The sequence below is a fragment of the Narcine bancroftii genome, chromosome 7 (genome assembly GCF_036971445.1).
Source record: "Narcine bancroftii isolate sNarBan1 chromosome 7, sNarBan1.hap1, whole genome shotgun sequence".
NCBI classification, from domain to species: Eukaryota; Metazoa; Chordata; class Chondrichthyes; order Torpediniformes; family Narcinidae; genus Narcine; species Narcine bancroftii.
The window spans coordinates 53,671,428-53,698,787 of record NC_091475.1 but is presented as its reverse complement, the minus strand read 5'-3'; the positions used below and the strand labels follow the sequence as shown (position 1 = coordinate 53,698,787).

Here is a 27,360-nt window from a genome sequence, read left to right as displayed (position 1 = left end):
GACAAATGATTGTCTTAACCTTTTTCACTGCATAACTGACATCTTCTGGAAAATAAAATTCAGATTTTTCTCTGGCAGGTGGGTAAAATGATTCAATACTTGAGGATACAAAAGTTGGAGTTAGTGGGTGACTAGAGATGACTGATAGTTTAAATGAAATTTCGATTTAGATTCCAACAGATTTCACAACCTTTCCTGAAACCTCGACAAATCCATGGATCATTACACAGTCACAATAGAAGGTCAGCAAATCAATTATCAAATGGTCATTTAATTTAAATTCTGCTGGATGTAACTTCACTGTATAAATGATGCCCCATTCAATACGAAACAGGATGCTCCATTCTAACAATATTAGGAACAAAAATTGCCTCATAATATTTCATTTTTGAGTTAAGTTTGATCTTGAAATGGAGGAAATTTTAATTTCAACATGTGGGCCATATTCTACAGCTAAATTTATTTGTTTCAATCAAAAATGCAAAAGATAAAGTTTTATCTCTCTGTGCCATAGGATGGTTACAATATTCCACACTGACAGCTTCCAATTCTCTAAAAAAAACTCAATGAAATGGCATTAGGTATCACTGTAACAGTATCATATACCAATTCTACAAAATTCTGAATTCAAACATCATACTCGGAAGCATAATCTTAGACATCTGCAGACACACCTTACAGATATCCCTAGAGAACTACAATGACTAACTGTAATTCATTGCACAATGTCCATTCAAACATCCTCCCCCCCCCCCACCCCCGCTGTGTCACGTTTCAAGCATTTTCTTCAAAAAGTTGTCAACAAAAATAATTCAACAAGAATCAGAGATTTTTGGTATTTTGACCAAGAGGTGCATCTGGTGCATGTATCTATTTTAATGTTGGTGAACTTGGAAGAAATCCCTCAAATCGGTTTCCTGCTTACAAATTTATGAATTAGCAAGCTGGAGGCCTTTGACAGAGATGTCTTGCAGCAAAATGTTGAGTTAACAAGAACAAAAGTTCGACAATGGAGTTGGACATCAAGTGGACTTAATTGGCTGACCTTAACGGGCTGATAAAAACATAACAGTTCCTTCAGGCTCATCAGTAATGTCAGAAAAGTAAGGTGAGGTGTCACTTGACAGAGAATCCAATGAAAAGGTGCAGAGGAGACACATTGTGAGTTTCATCAGGTTGCTTGATGTGCCTGGAGCAAACCATTCTTCTTCCTGGCCAGCAAGTAGTGCTAATATCAACACCAACTTTCTCACTTCTTTCATCTGCCAGATTTTCCAAAGCCTTCAGAAACCATGATGTCTAATGAATGCACGCTATACACATTTTAAATACAGATGTTCCTTTACTGACAATGGCTAAACTTACGATATTTGCCGCATGGTGGTGTTGGTGTGACTGTCATTAATGGTTATCGAGTATCAGCTGACAAATGCATTGGCTGGTGCTATATTTTAATGATTAAAGAAATTCGTTTCAGCGTGGAATAAAAGGTCATTATAAAATAGGCTTTGTTTTAGATAAATTTGCCCAGCTGTAGGCTATGGTAAGTGGTCAGAGCACGTTTAAGATAGGTGCAATATTCTTTATGACTTAAGGTTTTTCTGCTTACAATGAGTTTAATCGGGACACAGCCCTATCATAAATAGAGGAGCATCTGTTTTATCATACCTACAATAATATCTTTCCACTTCCTTTCATGATATATGGATGCTTGGAACTTCATTACATTCAGGTTTTTGTGAAATTAAAATTGAAAATGCTGATAATACTTGTCAGCTTCTATAGAAAAAGAAACAAATGATGTCCCACATTGAAGATTGATGCAAGGTCACCAATCTGAAATACAAACATTTTTTTTCTCCACAGTTAATGATTTCCTCTTCCAAGTGGTCAACAAAAAATCTTGACCAGGCTTCATAGCAGCCTGCTGCCTGGGACATATCCTCATCTAGCTGAGGCAATGATTTTCAGATGCTGCTGCAGCATTCACAGCATCATTTTTGATAAGTGGCATTTAACATTTTTTTCCTAACTTTTTTAAGAACTTGAGATACTGAAAATTATGTAGTTTTCATCAATTGGGTTTTATGTTCACTTGTCAAATTTCCAACAGCAGAAAATAATTTGCAGTACTGTACTCTTATTTCTATTGAACAATTTAGTCATCAGGAAAAATATTAAAAACACATTCTGCGAAGTACATTGTCCCATCTGATGTAAATAAGGAAGGATACACCTGAATTCAAAGTGTACCAATATCCTGGCGGCTATGTTTAATATCGATATAAGGGAGGGTTTAAACTAAGTTGGCAGGGGGAAGAGGACCAGGGTGTTGGGGGTCGAGAAAAATGAAATTAGAAACTAGTCAAAGATACTGTGCAACACAATGGACAGAAAGGTGAAAAGACAGGTGCAATAGAAATACAGCAAAATTGATAACAGATATTGTACTTAGCAAGTAGCATTAGAAATAAACAAGATGACCTTGTTGTATAGATACAGATTGTAAGATATGACATTGTTGCCATCACCGAGGCATAGCTTAAGGATGGATATGATTGGGAGTTGAAGGTCAAGTGTACATTATATAGGAAAGATAGGCAGGTAGTTGAGGGGGTGGGGGCTGGTGTGGCTTGACCCTGATGGTAAACAATGATATTAAATCAATAGAAAGAAGGGACATAGTATCAGAAGTTGTAAAATCCTTATAGGTTGAGTTAAGAAATGGCAAGGGTAAAATGACCCTATTAGTTACATACAGGCCCTCAAACAGTTGCTCGGAAGTGGACTTTGAGTTACAGCTGGAAATATAAAAAGTGTGTGAGAAGGAAAATGCCAAAATAATTATGCGGGGTTTTAACATGAAAGGGGATTGGGCAAAGTCAGGAAGGAACTGGATCTCAGGAGAGAATTTGCAGAATGCCTATGGAATGGCTTTTTGGAGCAGCTTGTCAATAAGCCCACCAGGGTATCAGTGGTTTTGGATTGGGTGCAGTGTAATGAACCTGAGGTGATTAGGGAACTAAAGGTAATGAAATCCTTAGGAAGTAGGTGATCATAATGTGATTGAGTTCCATTTCAAATTTGTAAAGGAAAAGCTGATATCAGGAGGCATCAGTGGAACAAAGGAAATTACAGAGACATGAGAGAGTCGATGAGAAAAGCAAGCTAGATGGAGGGACGGCGAAACAGAATTGGATATTTCAACAAGAAATAAAGAAAGTGAAGGATGGATACATTCCAAGAAAGAAGAAAATTATGAATGGAAAAATGGCACAAATATACCTAACAAGGGAGGTCAAGGCCAAGATAAAAGCAAAAGGGAGGCCTTACAAGGAAGCAAAAACTAATGGAAAAACAGAGGACAGAAAGAAACTAAGAAAGTCATTAAATAATGGAAGGAACTTGGCAAATAACATACAAAAGGATACTAAGATTTTTTTTAAATATATGAAGAGTGAAAGAGAGACATGGGCAGACATAGGAGTGACTGGAAGTTATGATGGAAAAATTATAATGGGCAACAAAGAGAGGAACTCAATGAGTATTCTGCATCAGTCTTCACGGTGGAAGGCATTAGCAAAATACCTGATAGTCAGAGGTCTCAGGGAAAAGAATTAAGTATAGTCAAGATTACTAGAGAGAAAGTACTTGGAAAGCTAAATGGACAAAAGATAGTTAAGTTTCCTGGATAGGATAAGGTGCACCCAAGTGTTCTGAAGGAGGTGGCTTTAGAGATCGTGGAGGCATTGGAAATGATTTTTCAGGAATCAATAGACTCTGGCATGGTTCTGGAGGACTGGAAGATCACAAATGTTTAACGGGGGGGTGGGGGGGGGGACAAAAAGACATGCCTATTAGTCTAACATCAGTAGTGGACAGGTTATTGGAGTCTATCCTCAAGGATGAGGTTACGAAATACCTCAAGGTGCATGACATGATCGGTCCAAGCCAGCATGCCTGACCAACTAATTGGAATTTTTTGAGGTAATCTCAAGAGAGAGGCTGCGGATGTTGTGTATTTGGATTTTCAAAAGGCCTTCAATAAGGTGCTGCATAAGAGCCTGCTTAATAAGATGAGAGCCCATGGAATTAAAGGAAGGATATTAGATTGCTTTCTGTATCAGCCAATGCTCCACCCAGAATGTGGGAATAAAGGGATCTTTACTGGTGGTGTTCCGCAGGGGTCGGTTTGGGGCTGCTTCTTTTTACAATGTATATCGATTTTTTAAGATTTTGGGTTAAATGGTTTTATGGCCACGTTTATGGATGAGACCAAGATGGGTGGAGGAGCAGGAAGTGTTGAAGAAACAGAAAGGTTGCAGAGAGACTTGGACAGTTTAGGAAAGTGGGCAAAGAAATGGCAGATAAGATACAAATGTTGAGAAATGTACAGATGCACATTTTGGAAGAAAGAGGCAGATTATTACTTAGATGGGGAGAAAATTCAAAATTCGTAACTGAATAGAGACTTGGGCGTCTTCGTACAGGATACCCTCAAAGTTAACCACCAGGTTGGAACTACAGCAAAGAAAGCAAGAGCTATGTTGACATTCATTTCAAAAGGGATAGTGTATAAGAGTAAGGAGGTGTTGACAAGGCTCGAGTGAGACTCATTTGGATTTCCGTATGCAGTTTTGGCCCCTTATCTTAGAAGGGGTGTACTGATGGAGTTCAGAGAAGATCTACGAGGATGATTCCTGGCACGCAAGGGCTAACATATGATGAGTGTTTATTGGTTATTTAACTGTATTCATTGGAGTATAGGTGAAAGGGGATCAGCATTTCCAATGTGAAAGGGTTAAACAGAGGAAATATGAATAATTTGTTTCCCTTGGTGGGCGAGTCCAGGATAAGAGGGCACAGAATTAGAGGGTACCCATTTAAAACAGAGATGAGGAGAAATTTCATTAGCCAGAGGGTCATGGGCACATACAGCTGTGAAGGTCCGATCACGAGCAGAGTTTAAAGAGTAGATTGATAGGTATCTAATTTGTCAGGGTATCAAGGTACATGGGGAAAAGGTCAGAAATTGGAACTGAGGCAAGAATGATTTTAGTTCATGGTGGAGAGGCAGAACAGACTCAATGGACCAAATGAGTTCCTTTATCTTGTGATCTCATGAAACAAGCTTACAGAGTACCCATTTTCACACCTCCAATTCTGTACGAGTTAACCGACTAACTTAACAGGTCCATTCCCAAAAATCATGCAATGTGAAACACCCCAACATGGCAGGGCATGTTAAATTCAACCGGGCTCTGGCAGTGTAAATGCACAACCTGCTCTCGCATTGTCACCAATGGTGGCGGGAAACCCCCCCCTTAAAATGTCGGGTTGCTGAAATGTTAGGTGAATTGTGGTGCAGTGGGAAAGGATCCCGTGTCCAGCATGCCCAGTAAATTTTCCCGCTTCCTAGGAGGGTTGGCAGTGTGAAAGGGCTACAGGTTAGAAGGCACAAGTTCTTCAAAGAAAACAAAGCTATACAACTTCAACATTTTTTTATTTTGTTGCAAAACATAAGGTTTTAGAAAGCAATGTCAAGCCCATAACAGAGAAGCCCTTTGTAATCAGTCCTAATGACTGGGGACCCAATATATCCAACTAAATTTCACTGTGGTATTAAGTAGCAACTGTGTACTTAATTAAGGCAGCAAAAAAAAACATACAATTACATCAAGCTCTTACTTCGCTGCTGCCCCATAATGCAAAAGGTACTTAGCAGCTGATGGGTCCGATTTCAAACAGTACCTGCAGCATGCACTGAGACACCACTCCTTCTGGGATCTCAGGGAAGCGCTGCCGGAGGTCATGCAGCACCTGAATATCAATCTGTTGGCTGCCCTGTGCCATTGTCAGGATTGGATGGATTACTGGATGGACTACAAGGGATGGATGTCAATGAGCCTGCCAGTGCCTACAGTCCTCCGACCCTTCTGGCATTTTCTGCATAGAAAAAGAAAGACGAGATAGATATGAACATGCCAGGAGTGGATTAAAACAATTTAACTTCATTAATGGTAAATACAGGATAATCCCCAAACCCTTCACCAGTATGAGTACACTTTTCACAGAGTGCAAAAATTCTTAGTTTTAAAAGTATTTAATCATTAAAAATATTCAATTACGGATACATAAAAAAAGTTTAAAAATCTCAGAACATTCAACACAAGATTGTGTGGAATAATTTACTTAAGGCTGCAATAAATAAAGTAAATTATTCCACACAACCTTGTATTAGATTAATCTGTATATTGATTTACTTAAGACTGCAATAAATGATTTCCATCATCTTGCTTCTGTCTGCTTCATTTCCATTGGACGTTGGATGTTGAACACTTTCAAGTGACCAGCCAAATGAAGCAGAAAGTTTTTCCTTTGAAATAACAAACTATAAACGGACCTTTCAGCAGGGCTGCACATGATACATGTAAATTGATTTGCTTTCAATCCTGATGTAAAAGAGTGAAATATTTCAGAATGCAAAAATTTTGGTGACATAGTCACCAATATCTTTCTTTGGCTTGGCTTCGCGGACGAAGATTTATGGAGGGGGTAAAAAGTCCACATCAGCTGCAGGCTCGTTTGTGGCTGACCAGTCCGATGCGGGACAGGCAGACACGATTGCAGCGGTTGCAAGGGAAAATTGGTTGGTTGGGGTTGGGTGTTGGGTTTTTCCTCCTTTGCCTTTTGTCAGTGAGGTGGGCTCTGCGGTCTTCTTCAAAGGAGGCTGCTGCCCGCCAAACTGTGAGGCGCCAAGATGCACGGTTTGAGGCGTTATCAGCCCACTGGCGGTGGTCAATGTGGCAGGCACCAAGAGATTTCTTTAGGCAGTCCTTGTACCTTTTCTTTGGTGCACCTCTGTCACGGTGGCCAGTGGAGAGCTCGCCATATAATACGATCTTGGGAAGGCGATGGTCCTCCATTCTGGAGACGTGACCCATCCAGCGCAGCTGGATCTTCAGCAGCGTGGACTCGATGCTGTCGACCTCTGCCATCTCGAGTACCTCGACGTTAGGGGTGTGAGCGCTCCAATGGATGTTGAGGATGGAGCGGAGACAACGCTGGTGGAAGCGTTCTAGGAGCCGTAGGTGGTGCCGGTAGAGGACCCATGATTCGGAGCCGAACAGGAGTGTGGGTATGACAACGGCTCTGTATACGCTTATCTTTGTGAGGTTTTTCAGTTGGTTGTTTTTCCAGACTCTTTTGTGTAGTCTTCCAAAGGCGCTATTTGCCTTGGCGAGTCTGTTGTCTATCTCATTGTCGATCCTTGCATCTGATGAAATGGTGCAGCCGAGATAGGTAAACTGGTTGACCGTTTTGAGTTTTGTGTGCCCGATGGAGATGTGGGGGGGCTGGTAGTCATGATGGGGAGCTGGCTGATGGAGGACCTCAGTTTTCTTCAGGCTGACTTCCAGGCCAAACATTTTGGCAGTTTCCGCAAAGCAGGACGTCAAGCGCTGAAGAGCTGGCTCTGAATGGGCAACTAGTCACCAATATACAGATTAAACTAACATCACAATTAACTTTACAGGAGACCTTTGACCAAAGTTTTGCTTCAAAGTTGTTTTTCGGTTCCAAAAAGGAATTTGTTTTCAGATTGACTCAATATAGAAACTTTATCTCAGCAATGTCAGCTATTTAAAAAAAACAATACATTAACACTGCACTAAATACTGTAAAAGGCATTCAACTCCCATCACATTTTTGATGAGAAAAGCAATGTTGCACAGAGCATATATTCTGAAAAGATCGAGCATGCAGCAGCAAGGCCAAGGAAATGGGTAGCACCTAAGACTGTACTGCTAGGGGTGTGAGGAGATGCACACATTGGGTCACAGACAGTGGGGTGAGGAGTCACACACCCAGGAGAACAGCCAGGGTCAGGGGGAGTCACGCATGCAACAGCACAGGGCATGTGGGGGCACAACTGGAGGGGTCTGTTTGTGGACCCATATAGGAAGGGCAAGAGATCACACAAGCAGGAGCACAGCTGGGGGTCGTGGTGGTGGTGGGGGGAGAAGAAAGGAAGGAGAATGCAAGGCAAGCACAACAGTAGATAGCTGCCATGCTCGGGGGTTGGTGGGGGGCACATCCCAGGGCATGGGGAGGGTTTGTACATGTTGGTGTGATTGCTCACACCAGGGTGTGTGGGGGGGGGGGGAGGTCCCAAGCTCACAACACCATAGGCAGAGGCACTGGGGGATCTCACCAGCAGGAGACTCTCACAGACATATCACTAAGCACAAGCAGAAGAGACTAACATGTGCAATAGAGATCAAAGAGTCAGAGGTAGCACAAACAAAAGGGATAATGGGCAGAGTGGCCTTGCAAACGCATGGTAGTAATAGGGAGTAGAGCCAGCTGAGGGGGATGGCAGGACAGGAGATACAGCAGGAGTGGTATGCACACAAGAAAGAAAAACAGGGTTAGATTGACCCAGAACAGAACTCAGTCAAGAAGGATACACGTTACATGTCGAAGAGGTAGGGCCAAGGTAGCATTCGCACAGTGGCAGGTATCTCATGAGCCTGTTAGGGTATTGGTGGGCATATTATGGGATATCACATAGATGTAGCAGGAACAGGAGACAGAGGCAAAGGTGTCCCATGCATGGGACTGGCAGCAGGGTGAGGGGAATCAAGTGCACATATACGTCAGGAACAAGGAGCAGACGCAGCAATAGAGCAGACAGGGGCACAGCCCAGGTGGCACACATGCACAACAGGGGGCACCACTAGTGGTAGTACAAGTGAAGGACGGGGCCATAGCAAGGGTGGCATGGTCACAGGTTGGTCGCATGCATCCACCAGGGACAAGAGATACAGGAGTTAACAAGGGTGGTATACAGGCACATCAGGGACTGAGGCAGGGTGACATCTTCAGTCAGAAAGGGGCACAGCCACGGAGCCAGATGCGCACATCGGGGACAAGGCCAGCATGACACACACATCGAGGAATGGAGACACAACCATGACATAGATGGATCAACAGACATAGCTTGAGACAGCAGTCACGCGTGGCATAGGAGCGTCACACACCAGGCACAGCTGTGGGTGGCACATGACTCGGGACATAGCTAAGAGATGTCTTGGATGTACGAGGAATGGAAACACAGCCAGGGTATCTTGCACACGTCAGCAATCGTTGGCACACATGCAGATGTGCACAAATGAAACAAGGAGAGTCAAGACATCCAGGCAGGATAGCCAAACATAGAACACCGACCGAAGCATAATAACCACCACCACCACATCACCAGTCACAGAGCCATTTATAGAGCATGAGACAGCAATCCAACTACCCCTCCCACCCAGATACAATTTATGCACAAGGCAACTCAAGGTAGGCAAGTGCACAGATGAACCATTTCAAAACAAGCATAAGTGAAGGAACACCCTCCAATCATCAAACCCTTCAATGCAAGAGAAACAACACCTCCAGCCCAGGCCACCTCACAAACCAATTTTTCGTCAGTCAGAATGAAAATAATCTGCTGGCCACATTACATTAAGTTAGGCACAGTGCACACATTACAACTGAAGCAGCCACATCGTGCAGCTCCAAGAGTTAAGTTGTCTGTGAACAAGACCACACCTTCAATGAAGCCAGTCCAAGATAGCATTCTCCTTCCAGGCAAGGCCAAATCCTTTGGCACACATGCAAAAGCATGCACATTCCAGACCAAGATTGACCCAAAATATCACCATAATGCTGGAGGGAAAGGCCACAGCCAATGTATGTCAGAAATTACCCAAAGCAACACCAAGGAAAGGGAGGTGGATAGAGAGGGGAAGGTCAAATGTACTCATCCCGCCACTTGGTAATAAAGGTGCAGAGAGCTCCCTTTATAAACTGCAGGCCTGTGCTCATCTTGTCCAGCATAGTTCCAATGGGGTAGCAAATATTCACAAACCAGTTTACCAGCACCAGTTTCTAATACACACCATTTTGTTGTGTTTCAACTGCACAGAATGGAACTAGACAATTTGCAGCACTGATGCATCACAATTTTTACTTTTTCATCAAACATTAACTTCCTTTACAAATACTGGACTATGCAGACAAGCATTTGGGGAACTGGTCATCTCCTTAACAACTGCTGCACTGCAGGTGTGAGAACCATGAACGAATTTGGCCAGCAAATCAAAAGTGCGATGATGCTCTGTGCACCAAAATGCTACCAGCAAGGAGTCAATCAGAATCTGACTTGAAATCATTTGAAACTCATTGATCAATCTGCAGAAAAGAAAATCTGGATAAAAATGAAATCTTTCATTGGTAATATAAATACTGATCCAATTCACAGTATACATAATGAGGATTTCAAGGATACATGAATTTCCTTTGAGAATTATTAAGTCGATCAGGGTCAAAACGGTCACTGCTGATCATGATTTATCAGCTCTTTGTCACATGAAAAAAAGCACCACTTTCAATCAAACCAACCAGTGCCGAGCTCCAATTGACTGGTTTTTAATTCTATGCATCTACTGTACTGCTTTCCAATAATTATCCATTATTTCAAGTAACAAACTCATGCTTATCCTCTACTTAATTCTCTGCACAATGACACAAGGCCCTTTCATGCCAAGCCTTCACCTGGAGGCTAGCAACAAGCGCGGAGGGAAAACATAAAACATACCTATCACGGAGCAGCCTTGAAAGGCTGTTCTCACACTGCATTCATGTTGAGCAGAGTCTTGTAGTCTATGGAGGTGGGGCAACTGGTGCCACAGCGCCACACGTCATAAATACGCAGCCGTGCAATGGGCGTCTTCCCTACCCATAATCCCCCATGCACTTGGAACCCCTCTGTTTCCCAGAACAGTTCCAGCTGCATGGGGGATTATGGGTAGGGAAGACACCCATTGCTCTGATGTGTTTTGAGCCGCAGAGAGTGGCCCCAAAGGCTGAAGCGACCCAGTGAGTGAGATACTGAAGGGGCCGGCGGGGCTGTCGCAGCCAGCACCAGCCACCGACAGTCCCCCAACCCCCCCCCCCCCCCCCCCACCCCCCGTTGGCTGCCCATGCCTTGACAGGGTTATGGAGGGAGAGGGGTGAATGGGGAGATGGGTCGCAGGCTGACTGCATCATCAGTCCACCCCTGACCAGCCACTTGCAGCAACTGTACATTCATGGGAGGCACTCTGCCAATTATCCTACCCGAGATGGTTTGCAGTAGACGCTTTGGAGTGAGCTAAAGGTGCATTCAAGAAGGCAAGTCTTGACGCAAGGGTAGAGAACTTCTACCTTTACAGTCAGGGTTTTTCTTCGCATGAAAGGGCCTAATTTTACACCATTGTTTCCAACCAATCCAAAGCAAATTAGTGTTTGAATCCCTATCCACATGAAGATTCAATGAACAAATGTTTACCACAGGCCCTTGCATCTCTCCCAATCAACACTGTATTGGTTCGTCCCCATTTGTACACATTTCAAAAAGTAGTTTCCCACATAAAGCAGTTTCCCAATGACTTCCCAAAGAACAATCTTTCACATTTTAGAGTTCAATCAAAGGTTGAGAATAGCTGGTCTAAATTAGTGCTGTTTCAATGCACAAAAACTGGAAATCACATCACAAAATGGCAAGCCCAAAAGTAAACCAACGCTTCTCCAATCCCTGCCTTTCCGCAATGCAAAGCTATTTAACCATTTTTCCAGATCCAATAAATTGTCTTTGTCCTGAAAAACTCACTATTTCACTTTTCACAGGTGCAACAAGACACTTGAGGATCCTTTCAAATTTGCCAACCGCAGGAACAGGTCTATGGCAGATGTCATCTCACTGGCTCTGCACAAAACCCTAGAACACCTGGGCAGCAAAGACAAATACATCAGGATGCTATTTATTGAGTAGAGTTTGACATCCAACATCATTGTCCCCTAAAATTGATCAAATTCCAAGATCTGGGCCTTATTACCTCACTGTGTAATTGAATCCTGGATCTCCTCATCTCCAGATTCCAATCAGACTCTGGTGGTACTGGAGCTCCACAGGGCTGTGCTCTCAACCCTCTGTTCTATAACTTGGACTGTGTTTCTCAGTGCAACAACATCATTAACAAATTGCTGATGAAACCACAGTATTGAGTTGTATTGAGGCAATGAGTCAGCATGCAGAAGGAAGATTAAAAACTTGGCTGAATGGTGTACCGACCGACAACCATGAACTCAATGTCACCAAAATCAAGGAGCCAATTGTGAACTTTAGGAAGGGAAAACCAATGATGCATGATGCAGTGATCATTGAGAGATCAGAAGTCAACACAGTCAGCGAATTCAAGTCACCATCTCAGAAGACCTTTCCTGGAGCCAATACACTGACGTCATCGTGAAGAAATCACGTCAGCAAAAAAAAGAAAAAAAGTCCTCTCCCCCCTTAAATCCCTCTTAAAAAAAACCCTTCCTTCTAAAAAAAATTAAAACCACACAAGTGGTACTCCCCCCTTGATCAGGTGTGGTCTAAACCACTAGTGGCAGACGACAGTGCCATCCACCCTCTCCAGCTGATACACATATTTCAACTTTTCACTTTAACAATCAATCTCAATTCAATCTACCACCCCTACAGCTCCACCAGGTTGCCCCTGAACATCAACCGGAGCAACAGATGAACCCTCCTCTGCCTTCCGATTCCAATGTTGATTCTGACCATTCTTCTTACTATTCTTGTTCGCCGCACCATTACGTTTCAGAGAGCCATTTACTTTTGATTTCTGTAACTCAGAACTCCGAGAATTATTTGGCAAAGAATTAGCAAAAGATAAGGCCATCAGCTTGAATTCTTTCCGACGACGCATCACATCTTGACTACGACGCATCACATCTTGACTCAAATCTGGATAAAAATGAACCCTACGGCCCTGAACTATCATAGGTCCTTGATTCTGTCAAGCTTTCTGGATTGCCAGTCACAAAATTAACTCACGATCTCGATATCTTAAACAATGTATAAGAACTGCCCGTGGGGATTGATCAGGAAAAGGCTTTCTTCGTAATGCTCCATGTGCTCTATCCAATTCCAATCCCTCAGGAAAACCATCTTTTCCCAGCACTTCCAGTATCCAGTTCTGAAAAAACTTCACCGGATACGTTCCTTCAATATCTTCTGGCAGGCCCACTATTTTAATATTGTTACAACAGCTTTGATTTTCTAACGAGTCAATCTTCTGGACAAACTCACACTTTCGAACCTCCCAATCTGTTAAATATTCCAAATAATCAATTCGTTCAGTATATCGGTCAACAGTATCAATGCAATCACGAAATGCTCGTTTAATATCCTTAAATTCTCCCTGGACCATATTCACTTCTCTTAAACATTTAACCACATCTTGCTTGATTGATGCCACTTCACCTCTTAATTCAGTAAATTGTAGCTTATTTTCTTGAAAACCTTGAGTAACCTGAACAGCCATATTATCCATGCGTCACAAACTCTTCTGAAACAGAGAGTGCAGTATCCTCTTTCACCTGTACTGTTTTAAAAGTCTGTAAAGTTGGAGATTGACTTCTAGAAATTTTTTCAAGTTTTTGAAGTATTTGAGGCCTACTTTTAATGAGTCTTGCAGCTTTCATTATTAAATCCAACTCTTCCTCAGGATAGTTAGGGTAATCCTCCATCTCTTCCACCATCGATGAAACTGATGTCGATTTATATGGTGTTGCTGCCACCACCACCCGGGCCTCCCAACCCCGGGTTCACATCCCCTCCCACACTGGCCCGACATGTTCGGGCTGTCGGGAGTTCGCTTCGGAGCAGCACACATGCGCGAATCCTCACACATGCTCAGTTCCGATTGGGCCCCGCGATCAAGGCCCAACAATCCCATCGCTAGGCTCAGCACGTTGAAAGTTAATCGCTCTGGATCGCCAGCTCGCTTCTCATTGGACGAACGAGTGGCGGCGGCGCCATCTTGCGCTAAAGGCGCCGGGGTCAACATTACCTTCGCCTGGGTGATCTTGAACGTCTTCAAATGTTCCAAAAGTTGATCCTTCGACGAGGTAGGCCTCAGTTCTTCTGCACTTCCTACTCTTTTAAACTGTGCTTTTTTTGAAACTTGAGATTTAATAGCTCTCATCATAACTGTCAGGACTCTTAAAAATCTCGTAAAGAGCACTTTTAATATTTTAAGTTTGTTTTTTTTTTAAAAATGAGGTATTAAATATTCAACTAGGGAGAGGTGGAATCCCATATCTACTCCCTATGCCATCTTGGCACGCCCCTTTTTTTGTCTTTTTTTAACCAGAGCTTGAGTCTGTTAGTGGGTTGGTTGTTAAGAGTTATTTTTTAAGATAAAATGAGTAAATTGAATTTTGCGACTTTTAATGTTAAAGGAATGAATCATCCAATAAAGAGGAAGCGAGTTTTGGATTACATTAAGAAGATGAAAGTGGATATTGCTTTCTTGCAAGAGACGCATTTGACGGAAAAAGAACATCTGAAATTGAAGAGAGAGCCAGAGGAGTGGCGATTTTGATGCTGGAATCTGTTTTTGAAAGTGCTGGAAGAGTTCTGAAGATGAATTGCAAATTGTTTTGTGAAACATCAACTTTATTGAATTTATACTCTCCGAATGAAGATGATGTACAATTTGTAACTGATACATTTTTAAATTTGAGTCAGTCAAATGAGAATATAATGGTAGGTGGGGATTTTAATTGCTGCCTGGATCCATTATAGGATAAATCTCCAAAAACTGTTAGGAAAACTCAGAGGGCTAAAAAACTGGGAGAAGTACTGGAATAATTGAATTTGATGGATATTTGGCAACGTATTCACCCGACGGAGAAAGATTAATATTATTCTGCCCGACATGATTCATTTTCTAGAATAGATTTATTTTTAGTATCTTCCCATTACAGGGAAGAGTGGATCTGGCGGAATATAAAAGCAGAATACTGTCGGATCATTCATTATTGTTGATGTCTTGTGAGATTGCTGGAAAGGTTGAGAGAAATTACCATTGGAGGTTTAACGAAACGTTACTTCGACGACCTGAGTTTGTTATGTTTTTAAAGGACCAGATTAATTTTTTTTTAAGCTAAACAAGAGATCAGTACAGAGTAAATTTACATTGTGGAAAGCTTTAAAAGCGTATTCGTGAGGTCAGATCATAAGTTATATGGCTAAATTTTTTTAAAAAATACACTATGGACCTTCTTGATTTGGAGAAAGAGATTGAAGAGTTAGAGAAAAAGTTTCAACAGAAGATACAGTTAGCTAATTTGAAACTTCATTATAATATGAAACAAACTTATAATTATGAAAAATTGATTTTGAGATCAAAACAACAGTATTATCAATTAGGAGAAAGAGCATATAAGGTACTAGCATGGCAGTTGAAAACAGAACAAACTTCTAGAACAATCAATGCAATAAGTGGAAATTCAGGTATAACTTATAAACCACAGGAGATAAATGAGGAGTTTCGTACTTTTTAAATCAGGATTTATATACATCTGAAGATAAGTGGATGTCGAACAGACTGATACTTTTTTGTCTAGTTTGAATTTGGCTTCATTAGAGCAAGATGCAAGATTGTTAAACAATTAATTTACAGGTTTTGAATTGAAAGAAGCATTACAAGCAATGCCAACGGGTAAATCACCTGGTGAAGATGGATTTATGATGGAATTCTATAAGGAATTTCATGACTTGTTGTTTCCAGTATATGTGGATGTTTTGAGGCAAGCCACAGATACTGAGCTATTTCCTGAATCATTTTCGAGAGCATTGATAATAGTTATACCAAAGAAAGATAGGGATCCATTGAAAGTTGGTTCTTATATACCTATATCTTTACTTAATGTAGATTATAAGATTGTAGCAAAAGTCTTGGCTAATAGATTAGCTATTTTTTTACCGAAATTAGTACATGGAGATCAAACAGGATTTATTAAAAATAGATATTCAGTTGATAACATTACTAAATTAATTACAATAATTAATGCGTCCAGATGGCAAGTTAATCAACCAATGATACTAGCATTGGATGCTAAGAAAGCTTTTGATTGAGTTGAATGGAAATTTTTATTTAAAGTGTTGGAAAGATTTAAATTTGGGCCATTTTATATAGCTTGGATTAAAGCATTATATATGAATCCTTCTGCACGGGTGGTGACAAATGGTCAGGTCTCTCAAGCATTTACTCTGTATAGATCAACCAGACAGGGCTGTCCATTGTCACCAGCCTTATTTGCATTAGTTATAGAACCTTTAGCTCAAGCAATTAGACAAAATATGGCTATTCAAGGTATTACGATTGCACAACATGAGTATAAAATTAACTTATTGATGTACTGATAGATTTATCTAAACCTAAGAATTCATGACAACCCTTACAAGAATTATTGGAATATTATGGATCAATGTTAGGAAACAAAGAAAGTTGGGATAAAAGTGAGATATTACCAATATCTGAAGATTATTCGGATTGTAAGCAAATTACTAAATTTAAATGGTCTGAGAAGATTAAATATCTAGGTGTAATTATTGATAAGGAATTTAAGAATCTGTATGGTCTAAATTATTTACCTTTATTAAATAAGATTAAATCTGATTTAAATCGATGGAAGGATTTAACCATTGACACTAATTGGCCGAGTAAACTATGTTAAAATGAATATTTATCCTCGTATTCAGTATTTATTCCAATCAATTCCGTGTTTGGTACCAGGTAAAATTTTCAAAGAATTGAATAAGGCGGTACGTTTCCTTTAATGGAAAGGTAAATTATCAGGGTTGTGGCAAGATGGCATAGAGGGATGACGTGTAGTTCCACCTTTCCCCAGTTAGACTTATAAATACCCGATTTTAAAACTTATAAAAGTTGTTATAAATAGTATTACAGACTTTTGAATGGCTACAAACATGAAAAATTCAAAAACTCAGTTACAGAAGAAATTGCCAAAAAAATTGAGGCCTACCTACCACGGAGTTGTCGACTGGAGTTCCCAAGCCTCAAAGGACCCCCGCTCGGCTGAGTATTACACCGGTGCCGATCGCGTGTCCGCAATTGCCGGTTCTGTGATGAGCTCGGTCGGCCCCGACTCGCACCCCCGTGAGCAGATCAGCCAAGCGGAGACAGAAACATGAGCCCGCAGTAATGCCTGGTGATTTAGGGGCACGCAGTGTAGTGTCAGAGGACGCACCTGCGCGGTGCATCGCAAGTTTGGGATTTATTAGAGAAGGTGTGGGCTGTGGGGAACCCAAAAGACGGCGGGCTGATGAGGTCGGCACACTGTCGACAGGTATCCAGACCCACAGCCACATTGGAAGAAGAACTATTATGTCAGAAGGGGAGGAGAGCACAGCGCTATTGGAATCAACACAGGAAGAATATTTGGAGACTGGGACCAGAGAAGATAGGTTAATTATAATTTTTTTTACATCAGTTATATTTGACTCCAGAGAAATTGAAAAAATATGGGTTTAGTAATTCGGACTCTTCTTTTCGATGTGGACTATGTACTGGAACTTTTTTTTTTACATGCTCTTTGGTCTTGTGTTAAAGTACAACAATTTTGGGAAGGAATTAGATTGGTCTTGGAAAAATTATTTAAGATTAAATTACCATTAGACGCATTGATTTTTTTTGAAGGGATTGGGGTTGGATAAATTTTAAATTGCCTTTGTATGTTTAGCGTTATCTGTAGCACGAAAATGTGTAGCTAGTATTTGGAAAGATAATGTGGAGATTAATATAGTACGATGGCATAATGAATTAAGAGCTTGTATTCCTTTGGAAAAAATTACATGCAACTTGCATGATAATTATTCTTTCTTTGTTAATATTTGGACTATATGAATTTGAAAATACTTTTAAATATTCTATACATTCTATATTCTGTTTTGTTTTTGTATTTGGCTCCCTTTAAAGGAGCTGAAGGGTTGGGAGGGTGGGGTGGGTTTTTTTAATGTATCTAAAAAAATTTGCTGGTATAGGAACATAAGAAGTAGGAACAGGAGTAGGGCAAAAATGGCCCATCAAGCCTGCTCCGCCATTCATTACGATCATGGCTGATCTAATTTATGACCCAACTCCACCTACCTGCCTTCTCCCCATATCCCCTAATTCCTCTATCATGTAAAAATTTATCTAACCGAATTTTAAATATGTTTAATGAGGCAGCCTCAACCACTTCCCTGGTTAGAGAATTCCAAACATTCACTACTCTCTGGGAAAAACTATTTTTCCTCATCTCTGTCCTAAATCTATTCCCCCGAATCTTGAGACTGTGTCCTCTCGTTTTAGTTTCCCCGGCCAGCTCAAAAACCTTCCTACATCTATCATATCCATACCCTTCATAATCCTATATGTTTCTATAAGATCTCTCATTCTTCTGAACTCGAGCGAATACAATCCTAGACGATTTAATCTTTCATCATAAGTCAACCCCTTCATCCCAGGGATCAACCTAGCAAACTCCCTCTGGACCGTCTCCAAAGCCAGTATATCCTTCCTCAAATATGGAGACCAGAACTGGACACAGTACTCCAGATGCAGTCTCACCAGTACCTTATACAGTTGCAACATTACGTCCCTACTCCTGAATTCAATTCCTCTAGCAATGAAGGCCAACATTCCATTTGCCTTCTTAATAACCTGCTGCACCTGCAACCTAACTTTTTGCGATTCATGCACAAGCACTCCCAAGTCCCTCTGCACAACAGCATGCTGTAGTTTTTACCCTTTAAATAATATTTGATTATATTTTATTTTTTTTTAAATCTTTTAAATAAAATTTGAAAAAAAAAGCAAATGTAAATTATCAAGAGTATCGATGCAAAAGTTGACGTGGTCATATGATTTAGGAGGTCTCCAATTACCACATTTTCAAAATTATTACCAGGCAGCACAATTGAAGTTTATTAGTAGATTGTTCGATATTGACCAACCACCAATGCGGGCATATGTGGAGATGGATCAGATCTTATTGTCAATAAAGGCCAATACATAATTTTATATATAAATGGAATTTATTGCTTTTGCAAACATATAAATTACCTGTTTTAACTCATTTATTTAAAATATGGAGCAAGTGGAATCAGCTTATAGGTTCGAAAGAAATGTATTCAAATAAAACTCCGTTATATCAAAATCATTTGATTCATTTTTCAATGCATAACCCTTATTTGAAGGAATGCGACTCAAAAGGTTTAGTATTAATTGAAGATTGTTTTGAGGCAGGTATATTTCTTTCATTTGATAGACTTAGGCAGAAGTTTGGGATTTCACGAAATACATTGTTTGCTTATTATCAAATACGTGATTTTTTTAATGCACAAGTTTGGTCGAGAATTGATATTACAAGGCAATCAAAGTTTGAAATATTGCTTATCGATAAGGGAAAGAAAGGGTTTATTTCAGAGATGTATTTGTTATTACAATCAAAAATGAAACAGCTTGGAGTGCTGAGAGTAAGAGATAAATGGGAACAGGACTTAGCTGTGGTCATCCCTGAGGAAGAATGGTTTGATTTATGTTTACATAGTGTTACAAAATTAGATAATGTACATTACAGTTTAGTTAATTATAATTTTCTACATCAGTTATATACAACTCCAGAAAAGTTAGGGGTATGGGTTTAAGGATTCTGATTTGTGTTTTAGATGTGGAGACCAGATAGGTACTTTTATACATTCTGTGTGGGCATGTCCAAAGGTTAACATAAACATATATGAACCCATTTAGATAAATTTCGGATTGCATTTATTCATTTCAGTCTGGCTGTTGCTAGGAAATGCATAGCGATAACTTGGAAAAATGATGTAGAATTAAGTATACAGAGGTGGCATAATGAAATTCAATCATGTTTATATTTAGAGAAAATTACATATAATTTGAGAAATAACTATCATTTTTTTGAAAATATGTGGACTCCATATTTGAAATGTATGAAGTTAACTGTTATGTAAACACCATTCTTGTTTGCATTGTAATTAAGAAACCATGCACATAACATGTCAATTAGGTACAATTAAAACAGTGGTTTTCAAACATTTTTTTCTTTCTACTCACATACCACCTTAAGTAATCCCTATGCCAAAAGTGCTCTGTGATTAGTAAGCGATTACTTAACCACTACTAGAAACTGGTTGCCAAATAGAACAAATGGACTATTTTCCTGTTGTTGAAATCCAGTTCCAACATTCTTAATTCAGATGAAAACGGGCACAACTAACCTTCTCCCATTTGTTTCCCGTAACGATTTTCCCACTCTCTGCTATTAATTGTCGTGTGTTAATCAAAGTAAGGTTTTATTGCAAACCCTTGTGTCCAGACTCGTCTCTCTCGAACCTGACACTTTCTCAACACAACGACCTGTGCGAGAACCAACAGCCAGCCGCCGGGAGAGTCTCGTGACTCAGGATATGTTTGTGCCATTTTTGGGGGGAAAATGGGGCTCTTATATGCCATCAAATACACTATGTTATCCATCCCACTAAATACCGTCGCTGTTGAGTTACATGTCCTGCCTCTTTTGCTCCAAAAATGCCGGCTTGCTGTGCAAAATGATACACTGGCCTGGCATTATGCCAACGTTGTTTGATTCAGCTTACTGACGGGTCTTCTTTATGGCAGTATTGTAGGATTTCTGTAAAAATCCCAACTGTAATCCTCCAACATCTTTAAGAGATCAGATTTTTATTTTCCAAACTGAGGACCCCACTGCAATTAATCTAGTTTTAGCAATCATAGAAACTTACAACCAAGAACTATCTTGTCCAGAAAAATAACCCTGGCCATCAGGTGTTGTGGGTACAATTTATTCTGTAACTTCTCCCCTCCAAATAACTCCTGAACATCTGGAATCCAAAATAGAAATATCACTTCTGCTGAATATTCACATTTCTTGCTCACAGCACTAATGCAAACTCAAATATTGTTTCCTATCAGAATCACACTGCCTGTCCTCATACCAATTCAAACCCATCTCAATACTCATCTTTTTTTAAACCAAGAGTGATCCCAACTGCATTGTTTGCTTCTGAAACTTGAGCTTTGCAGCAGGAACCTCAAATCCACTGAGATGCTAGCAATAAAGGGAATTAGAGAAGGTAACAATAAAGCAAGGCACTCAATGCTGTTGGTTTTCCGTGGAAGTCATTCATTCAACAACATTTTGGGACATTCATGAAGAAATTGCAAAACTACCATCATGATTTTGAAATCCATCTTCTACATACAAGCTTGGTGTGTGTCTGAAATGTTGACTGAATAGTCCGGTTTAAAAATTTATAAATGAAATAATTAATGGAGAAGTTTAATAAAATTCAGCCAAGATCAAACTATACAGGTCAAAGTACATTTAACAGCATTTTTGCAATTCACTCCGAAATGCAACCACTTTGGGTAAGACACTTGTTCACTGATCTAAGGACAGTACAGTTTGACTGTGAGTCAGACACACATCGAGACCAGAGGCATTATCTTGAAGGAGTCTCTACCCTTATACTTCCCCAACTGATGTATACAGAGATATTGCACCTTCTGCTTTTGAGAAAAAAAGGGTTGGATTTATCTTGGGGTCACTAAAATATTAAAGAAACATATTGTCTTCAGAGTTAGACAAACATTAAATGAACAAGCAAAATTAAAGAAATATGGTGTACAGAATGTGTCAGATTATGTAATTTTGTTAAAAGAAATTACAAATTTAAACATTGAGGCTATGATAGGGAAAAATAGGTGTCCTCACAAAGCATAAAGACTTATCTTACAGATGCAGCAAATAATAATGTTTGCCTCAAATGCAAAGATAAGTGCTTGAGTAATGAACAGGTCAATCAATGTACAGGATCTCAAAAATAAACATCAACCATCAATTTGCCTCCACAGAGGCTATTCAACACATGAAGTTCCTCCTTGTTTCAGATTCCATCTTCAGTCTATTGTGTCACTCCGACCAAACATGGTTTTGGCAAATCCACACCCGATGAATGTCTACAGCTTCAATCTCTTTTCAAAATGTTTTTGCCTTCAAGCCAGTTTGTTTGTCCAAGGAAGAAAGATTCAGGACTCAATACTCAGGACTTCATACATACAAGAAAGAGGGAGTTACACTGCAGCTCAAGATTCTTCCGAGGCTGTCTGATCTAACTTCACTAATTTCAGCACACAATCCATTAATCTATTCAGTAATAGTTTTGCAATTAGTTTGTAGTCTGTATTTCGTAGAGATATTGGTCTATAATGAAGCCGGTGACAGCAGGTACTTTCTTGTTTTTAGAATTACTGAGATTATTGCCAGATTCTGGGTCTCTTCCACTTGTTTCATTACCTCCAAGAGGGGCGTAATTAGTAGATTATTGAATACCTTATAAAATTCTGTGGGAAATCCATCTTCGCCTGGTGCTTTATTATTTGGCAATGTCATTAGTGTATCTGCCAGTATACAAACATACTGGCAGATCTCTCAAATGAGTGTTTATTATTACCATTATTGTGAAATGGCATCTACCTTTACAAATTACAGGGAATGAGCCTTGAACAAAGCAACAGCACACTGGTTCATAAATTATAATACTCAAGTGTCAGAGGGGCTGACTTCATGTTCTGAGTCAGGACTTTGAGGTGAATCAGATAACAAGGGACTTTATAATCAGCATGTTTCTGTTGTCCATTTACTCCATTCCACTGAATTGTTTGAAGAATGAGCAAACTTATACTCTCAGAAGAGTAGCACTGTCATTTACCCATTTCTGCTCAATGACCACACTGGGGAAAGATTAGTTTATTGGTTTTCAAAATATTTTGATCGAATTACAAACAGAAAATTTGAAAAATACACAACAGACAAGTCATATATACAGAAATCAACAAAATTCTCTAACTTATAAAATACATCTATAAGGTAACACATCATACAATTTTATCCTGAATGTTATATTTTCATTTCCTCTCCCAGCTCTTGAGCCCATTACCAAGCCAAAGTTCTAAAATTAAAGTGCACCTTATACCTGGAGTAATATAAAGTGTTGGAAGACATGTGTTATAATAAAACTAGAGGTTCGGAAAGTAGTCCAGGAAAGGTCCCCATAAGTTTTGAAACCTTATATCGAAGTTACTAACAGAATAACGAGTCTTTTCTAGATTTAAACATGACATAATATCCCTCAGCCACTGAGCATGGGTGAGCGGGCAGCATCCCTCCATCTTAGTAATATCGCACCTCTGGCCAAAAGAGAGGCAAAAGACAGAACACCGAGATTTAATTGGAGTCAAATAATGTCATCCTCTCCAGTGGTACCAAATAGGACAACCAGAGGGTTAGGCTTGATCTAAATTAAGGATTGAGAATAGGATTTCGTAAACATCCCTCTAGTATTTTTTTTTGAGGCTTGGGCAAATCCAAAAAATATGAATAAGAAAGGTTTCATCTCTCAAATTTAGCACAACAAGAATATACATCTGGATAAATACAAGATAATTTAGCCTTGGACAAACAAGCCCGACGCACAAATTTCAATTGCAACAAACAAACAACGATGGACACAGGGATGTGGAATTAACCAATTTAAAGATTAAATCCCAAACCTCATCCAACAATGAAAGGCTTAAATCCTGTTGCCAGGCGAAATTAATTTTATCAAGAGGTGCAGATCTTAAACCTGTCATCTTATCAAAATAATGGATATGAAACTTAAGAGTAGGTTGTAAACTTGAAAAAAAACAATGTTGGCATCAGGTACACCAGGAAAGTTAAGTATTTGAAAATGGAGAGAATGTCTGATTAGCAAATATCCAGAAAAAAAATGGGTATTTGGTAAATTGAAGTTTTCACGAGTTTGTTCAAATGATACAAAGCAGTTATCAACAAAAAGATCTTTAAAACACAATCCCTAATCTATGCCATTCTTGAAATTGAGAATTGTGCAAGGAAGGTTGGAAGAAATGAGTGAATGCAACTTGAAAAAGAGAAACCACAAAATCCAAAAAAAAATTTTGAATGGCCCAGCTCCTTACAGTGTGACTAATGACCAGATTATCGATAGATTTATCTAAAGAAAAAGGAAGCGAGGATCCAAGAAAAGCTGGTATGGAGATATATTTAGCTGTATGCACTCCATTGCCATTCACAATGGACAATCAAGTTGTTCATGAAAGTGTATCAAAACTGTAAGGTTGCATATATTGACCACCCAGTATAAAATCAAAAGTTTGGTAGCGCCATATCTCCACTTCTTTTCGATTTCTGACCATGAACTTTACTTAATAGAGTTGCTTACTCTTTCACATATAGGATCTAAAAAGTACAAAAAAGATTTAAGAATAAAAGTTGTATCTTTTACAAACTATACAAAAATTTAGGCAAAATAGAGGACAACTCCAATTATCCATAATCAGATTCTCTGAAATCCTCATTTAACTGAAATTTTTAAAGACTTTTTGGATAAATGAGGGTTTCCAAAATAAATCAGTAATCCTCATTTATCCAAAATTTTTTCAAGCTAACTGATCAGGGACCTCGGGCAACCAGCAGCAGCAGGGACCTCAGTAAGGAGGTGTCAGCGATTGGCAGCAGCCAGCATCTTTTGTGACAATTAAACATTATTTTAATGCTTAAAAAAAGCCTTCCCTCGTTGTTTGTTGTATTTTAAATACTACTGTAAGTGATTTGCCATTGCTACGGAGCTGTTTTTATTTAAAAATGACCAGTTCTCTGGAAAAAAAATGTTTATCTGACATAGGCCAGGTCCCGACCATTTTGGATAATCGGAGTTGCACTGTATTCATTTTAATAGAGTTAATTCAACCCACCAAAGATGTGAATAAGGGTGACCACTGCACTAATTCACACTGTTTCTCATTGCAAGACCACAGTCAGTACGAATTGGAAACAATGTCTCCTCCTCACTGATCATCCACACAGACACATCCCAAGGATGCAAGCTTAGCCCATTGCTCTACTTGTTACACACCCATGACTGTGTGGCCAGCCAATTCTAATGCCACCTACAAGTTTGCCGATGACACCATATTTGTCAGGAGAATCTCAAACGGCAATGAGGAAGCAAACTGAAGGGAGATTGATCAGCTCATTGAATGGCGTAATGACAACAAACTTGCACACAACGTCAACAAAACCAAGGAGATGATTGTGGACTTCAGGAGGAAGTCAGGGGAACACAACCCAGTTCTCATGGAGGACTCAATAGTGGAGAGGGTCAAAAGCTTCAAATTCTTGGGTGCCAACATCATCTCCACATTGATGCAATCACAAAGAAAGCTCACCAACCACTATACTTTGTGAGGTGTATGAGGAGATTCAGTTTGTCACCAGATTCTCATCAACTTTTACAGGTGTACTGTGGAGATCATTCTGGCTGGTTGCATCATTATTTAGTATGGAGGCACCAAATCTCAGGACAAAAATAAACTCCAGGGAGTTGTTAACTCGGCCTGCGACGTCAAAGGCACTAGACATCACTCCAATCGATGACACCTACAAGACTGTCTCTTAAAAAAGCAGCCTCTATCCTCAAAGATCCCCACCACCCAAGCTATGCCCTCTTCACTCTGCTACCATTGGTGAAAAGGTACAGGAGCCTAAAGACTGTACAAGGACAGCTTCTTCCCTACTGCCATCAGATTTCTGAATAATCTATGAACCAAAGACAATGCTTTATTTTTCTAGCACTATTATGCATGGTTAGAGAAGTAGGTTGAAAAACACACATTGTCAAAATCCAGGTACCGCCATTGAAACAAGAACATGTGGCAGAAATTAAAAATTTTTAAACCATTCAAAGTCAAAGCTTGTCTAGTCTCCTAACACAATCACTGAAAAGACCCACTTCCCACCACCTTCTCTCCCACCTGAAAACCAGGTAACTGCCAAAGACTGCAGCAACAAGCTCATCAAAATAAACATTTCTCACCCCCCCCAAAAAAACCTTAATGTCCCATGTAATAACATTTTGGCTCTGATATTGTTATTTAAATTACATTCTATACTGCAAAAACAACATGCAATTGGGATAGGATTACCACCTTGTATCTAAAAAAAGAAACTGCTTTTCGAATTTCTTATACAATTCTAAAAAGTAGATTACAAAATAGAAATATAAACTGCTACTAAAAAACTAAGTATAAACTTTCCCATAAATCCATGAATTTAAAGCAACAAAAACCTTACAAAACAACAGCCCAAATGAGTATTACCATATGGCGGCCGGCCACCGCAGAGATCAAGCCAGAACATTGCGTGGCGCGCGTGGTAGTAAACAGCAGCATAACACACTGTAACGCATCCCTTAACACAGCGAACCGGCGCAATTGAAAGCTGGAGCAGTACAAGACCAGCAGTCCTAAAATGGCACTGGCCAAGCTGCCCAGCTAACAGATCAGTAACAGGCTGGGGAAGAAGGGTATTCACATGCAAGAATGTTCCCGCCTGCTTATGTTATTCATGCTGCTGATGTCAACCAATCAAACAAACGGCGGAAACTCCAACTGTATCAAAGCCTTTCCAGCCTCAATAAATCTCAGAGCTTAACCTCCCACACAGCGAAAGTGTGTGCTTCTTTGTAGCAGTCGGCTACAACCAAAACAGAGGGGACCAGATGGTCCTCACCACTAAATACTGTATGACAAAAGCTATAAAACTGCAAAATAATAATACAGCCTCAGTCATCAAGCAGACATTGACGATGGGTGTGAAGTGAAATGGAGACCATCTATATAACTCAGAACCTCAACAACTGAACGCAGCCACTTCTTGTCTCCACTGGAGAGTGTGATGCAGAGCCATGCAGGATATAGCATGGAAGACATAAATCCTCGGTTGTATAATTCCAACAATACTTCCTTGTACTCAGCTCACTAATTCATAACTTTGTGAGTATAATCTTCCACCACTCAGATCTGCTGACCACGATATTCCAGTTTCCATCTCCACCATGTCTCAGATAAAAGTGTCCTTTACTGATAAAGATGTAAACAAATGATAACCAAGTGCAGTCTCTCACTTAGGTATTAAAGAGCGGTGAGCTCTATCGATCTCCAGCGGGGGTCTCCCTCCTGAAAACCTCATAACAATATCAGAAGAATTTTGTAAGTTGTCCTCCTTCAATAGATTCTGCCATGCCCAAGATACACAGGTTTTGCCGTCTGCTCCAGCTTTCCAGGTCAAAAAACTTTAGTTGTTTACTTAAAGTTATTTTTACATAGGTTGGAGAAGACATCTTCTAATTCAGTAATACAATGGCTTAAGTATTCCAAAGCAGGCTCCATGATGACAAATGCTGGCTGTGCTCCTCCATTAATGACCAGATTTGATCAGCTTTAACTTCTAACAAGCTAGCCAGCGCATGTTTCTGTCAATCCAGCAAGGTAGAAATACCCTCTA

General features: G+C 39.9%; 1 protein-coding gene across 18 annotated transcripts in view; it reads right to left on the bottom strand.

The window, feature by feature from the left end:
- Positions 1–27,360, bottom strand: part of tab3 (TGF-beta activated kinase 1 (MAP3K7) binding protein 3) — a 91,412-nt gene that overhangs the window by 34,329 nt on the left and 29,723 nt on the right. For 16 of the 18 annotated variants that reach the window (XR_011341885.1, XR_011341886.1, XR_011341884.1 and 13 more), the window contains exon 2: positions 5,752–5,946. The exons of 1 other annotated variant lie outside the window; for it this stretch is intronic. Coding sequence is in view for 8 of the 17 variants with exons in the window: in XM_069890143.1 (XP_069746244.1) it covers positions 5,752–5,853 (102 nt within the window). In the remaining 9 variants the exon portion in view is untranslated. Of the gene's footprint in view, positions 1–1,365; positions 1,384–5,751; positions 5,947–27,360 lie in introns of those variants that run through there. One more of the 18 variants, XM_069890149.1, reaches the window with a different exon arrangement.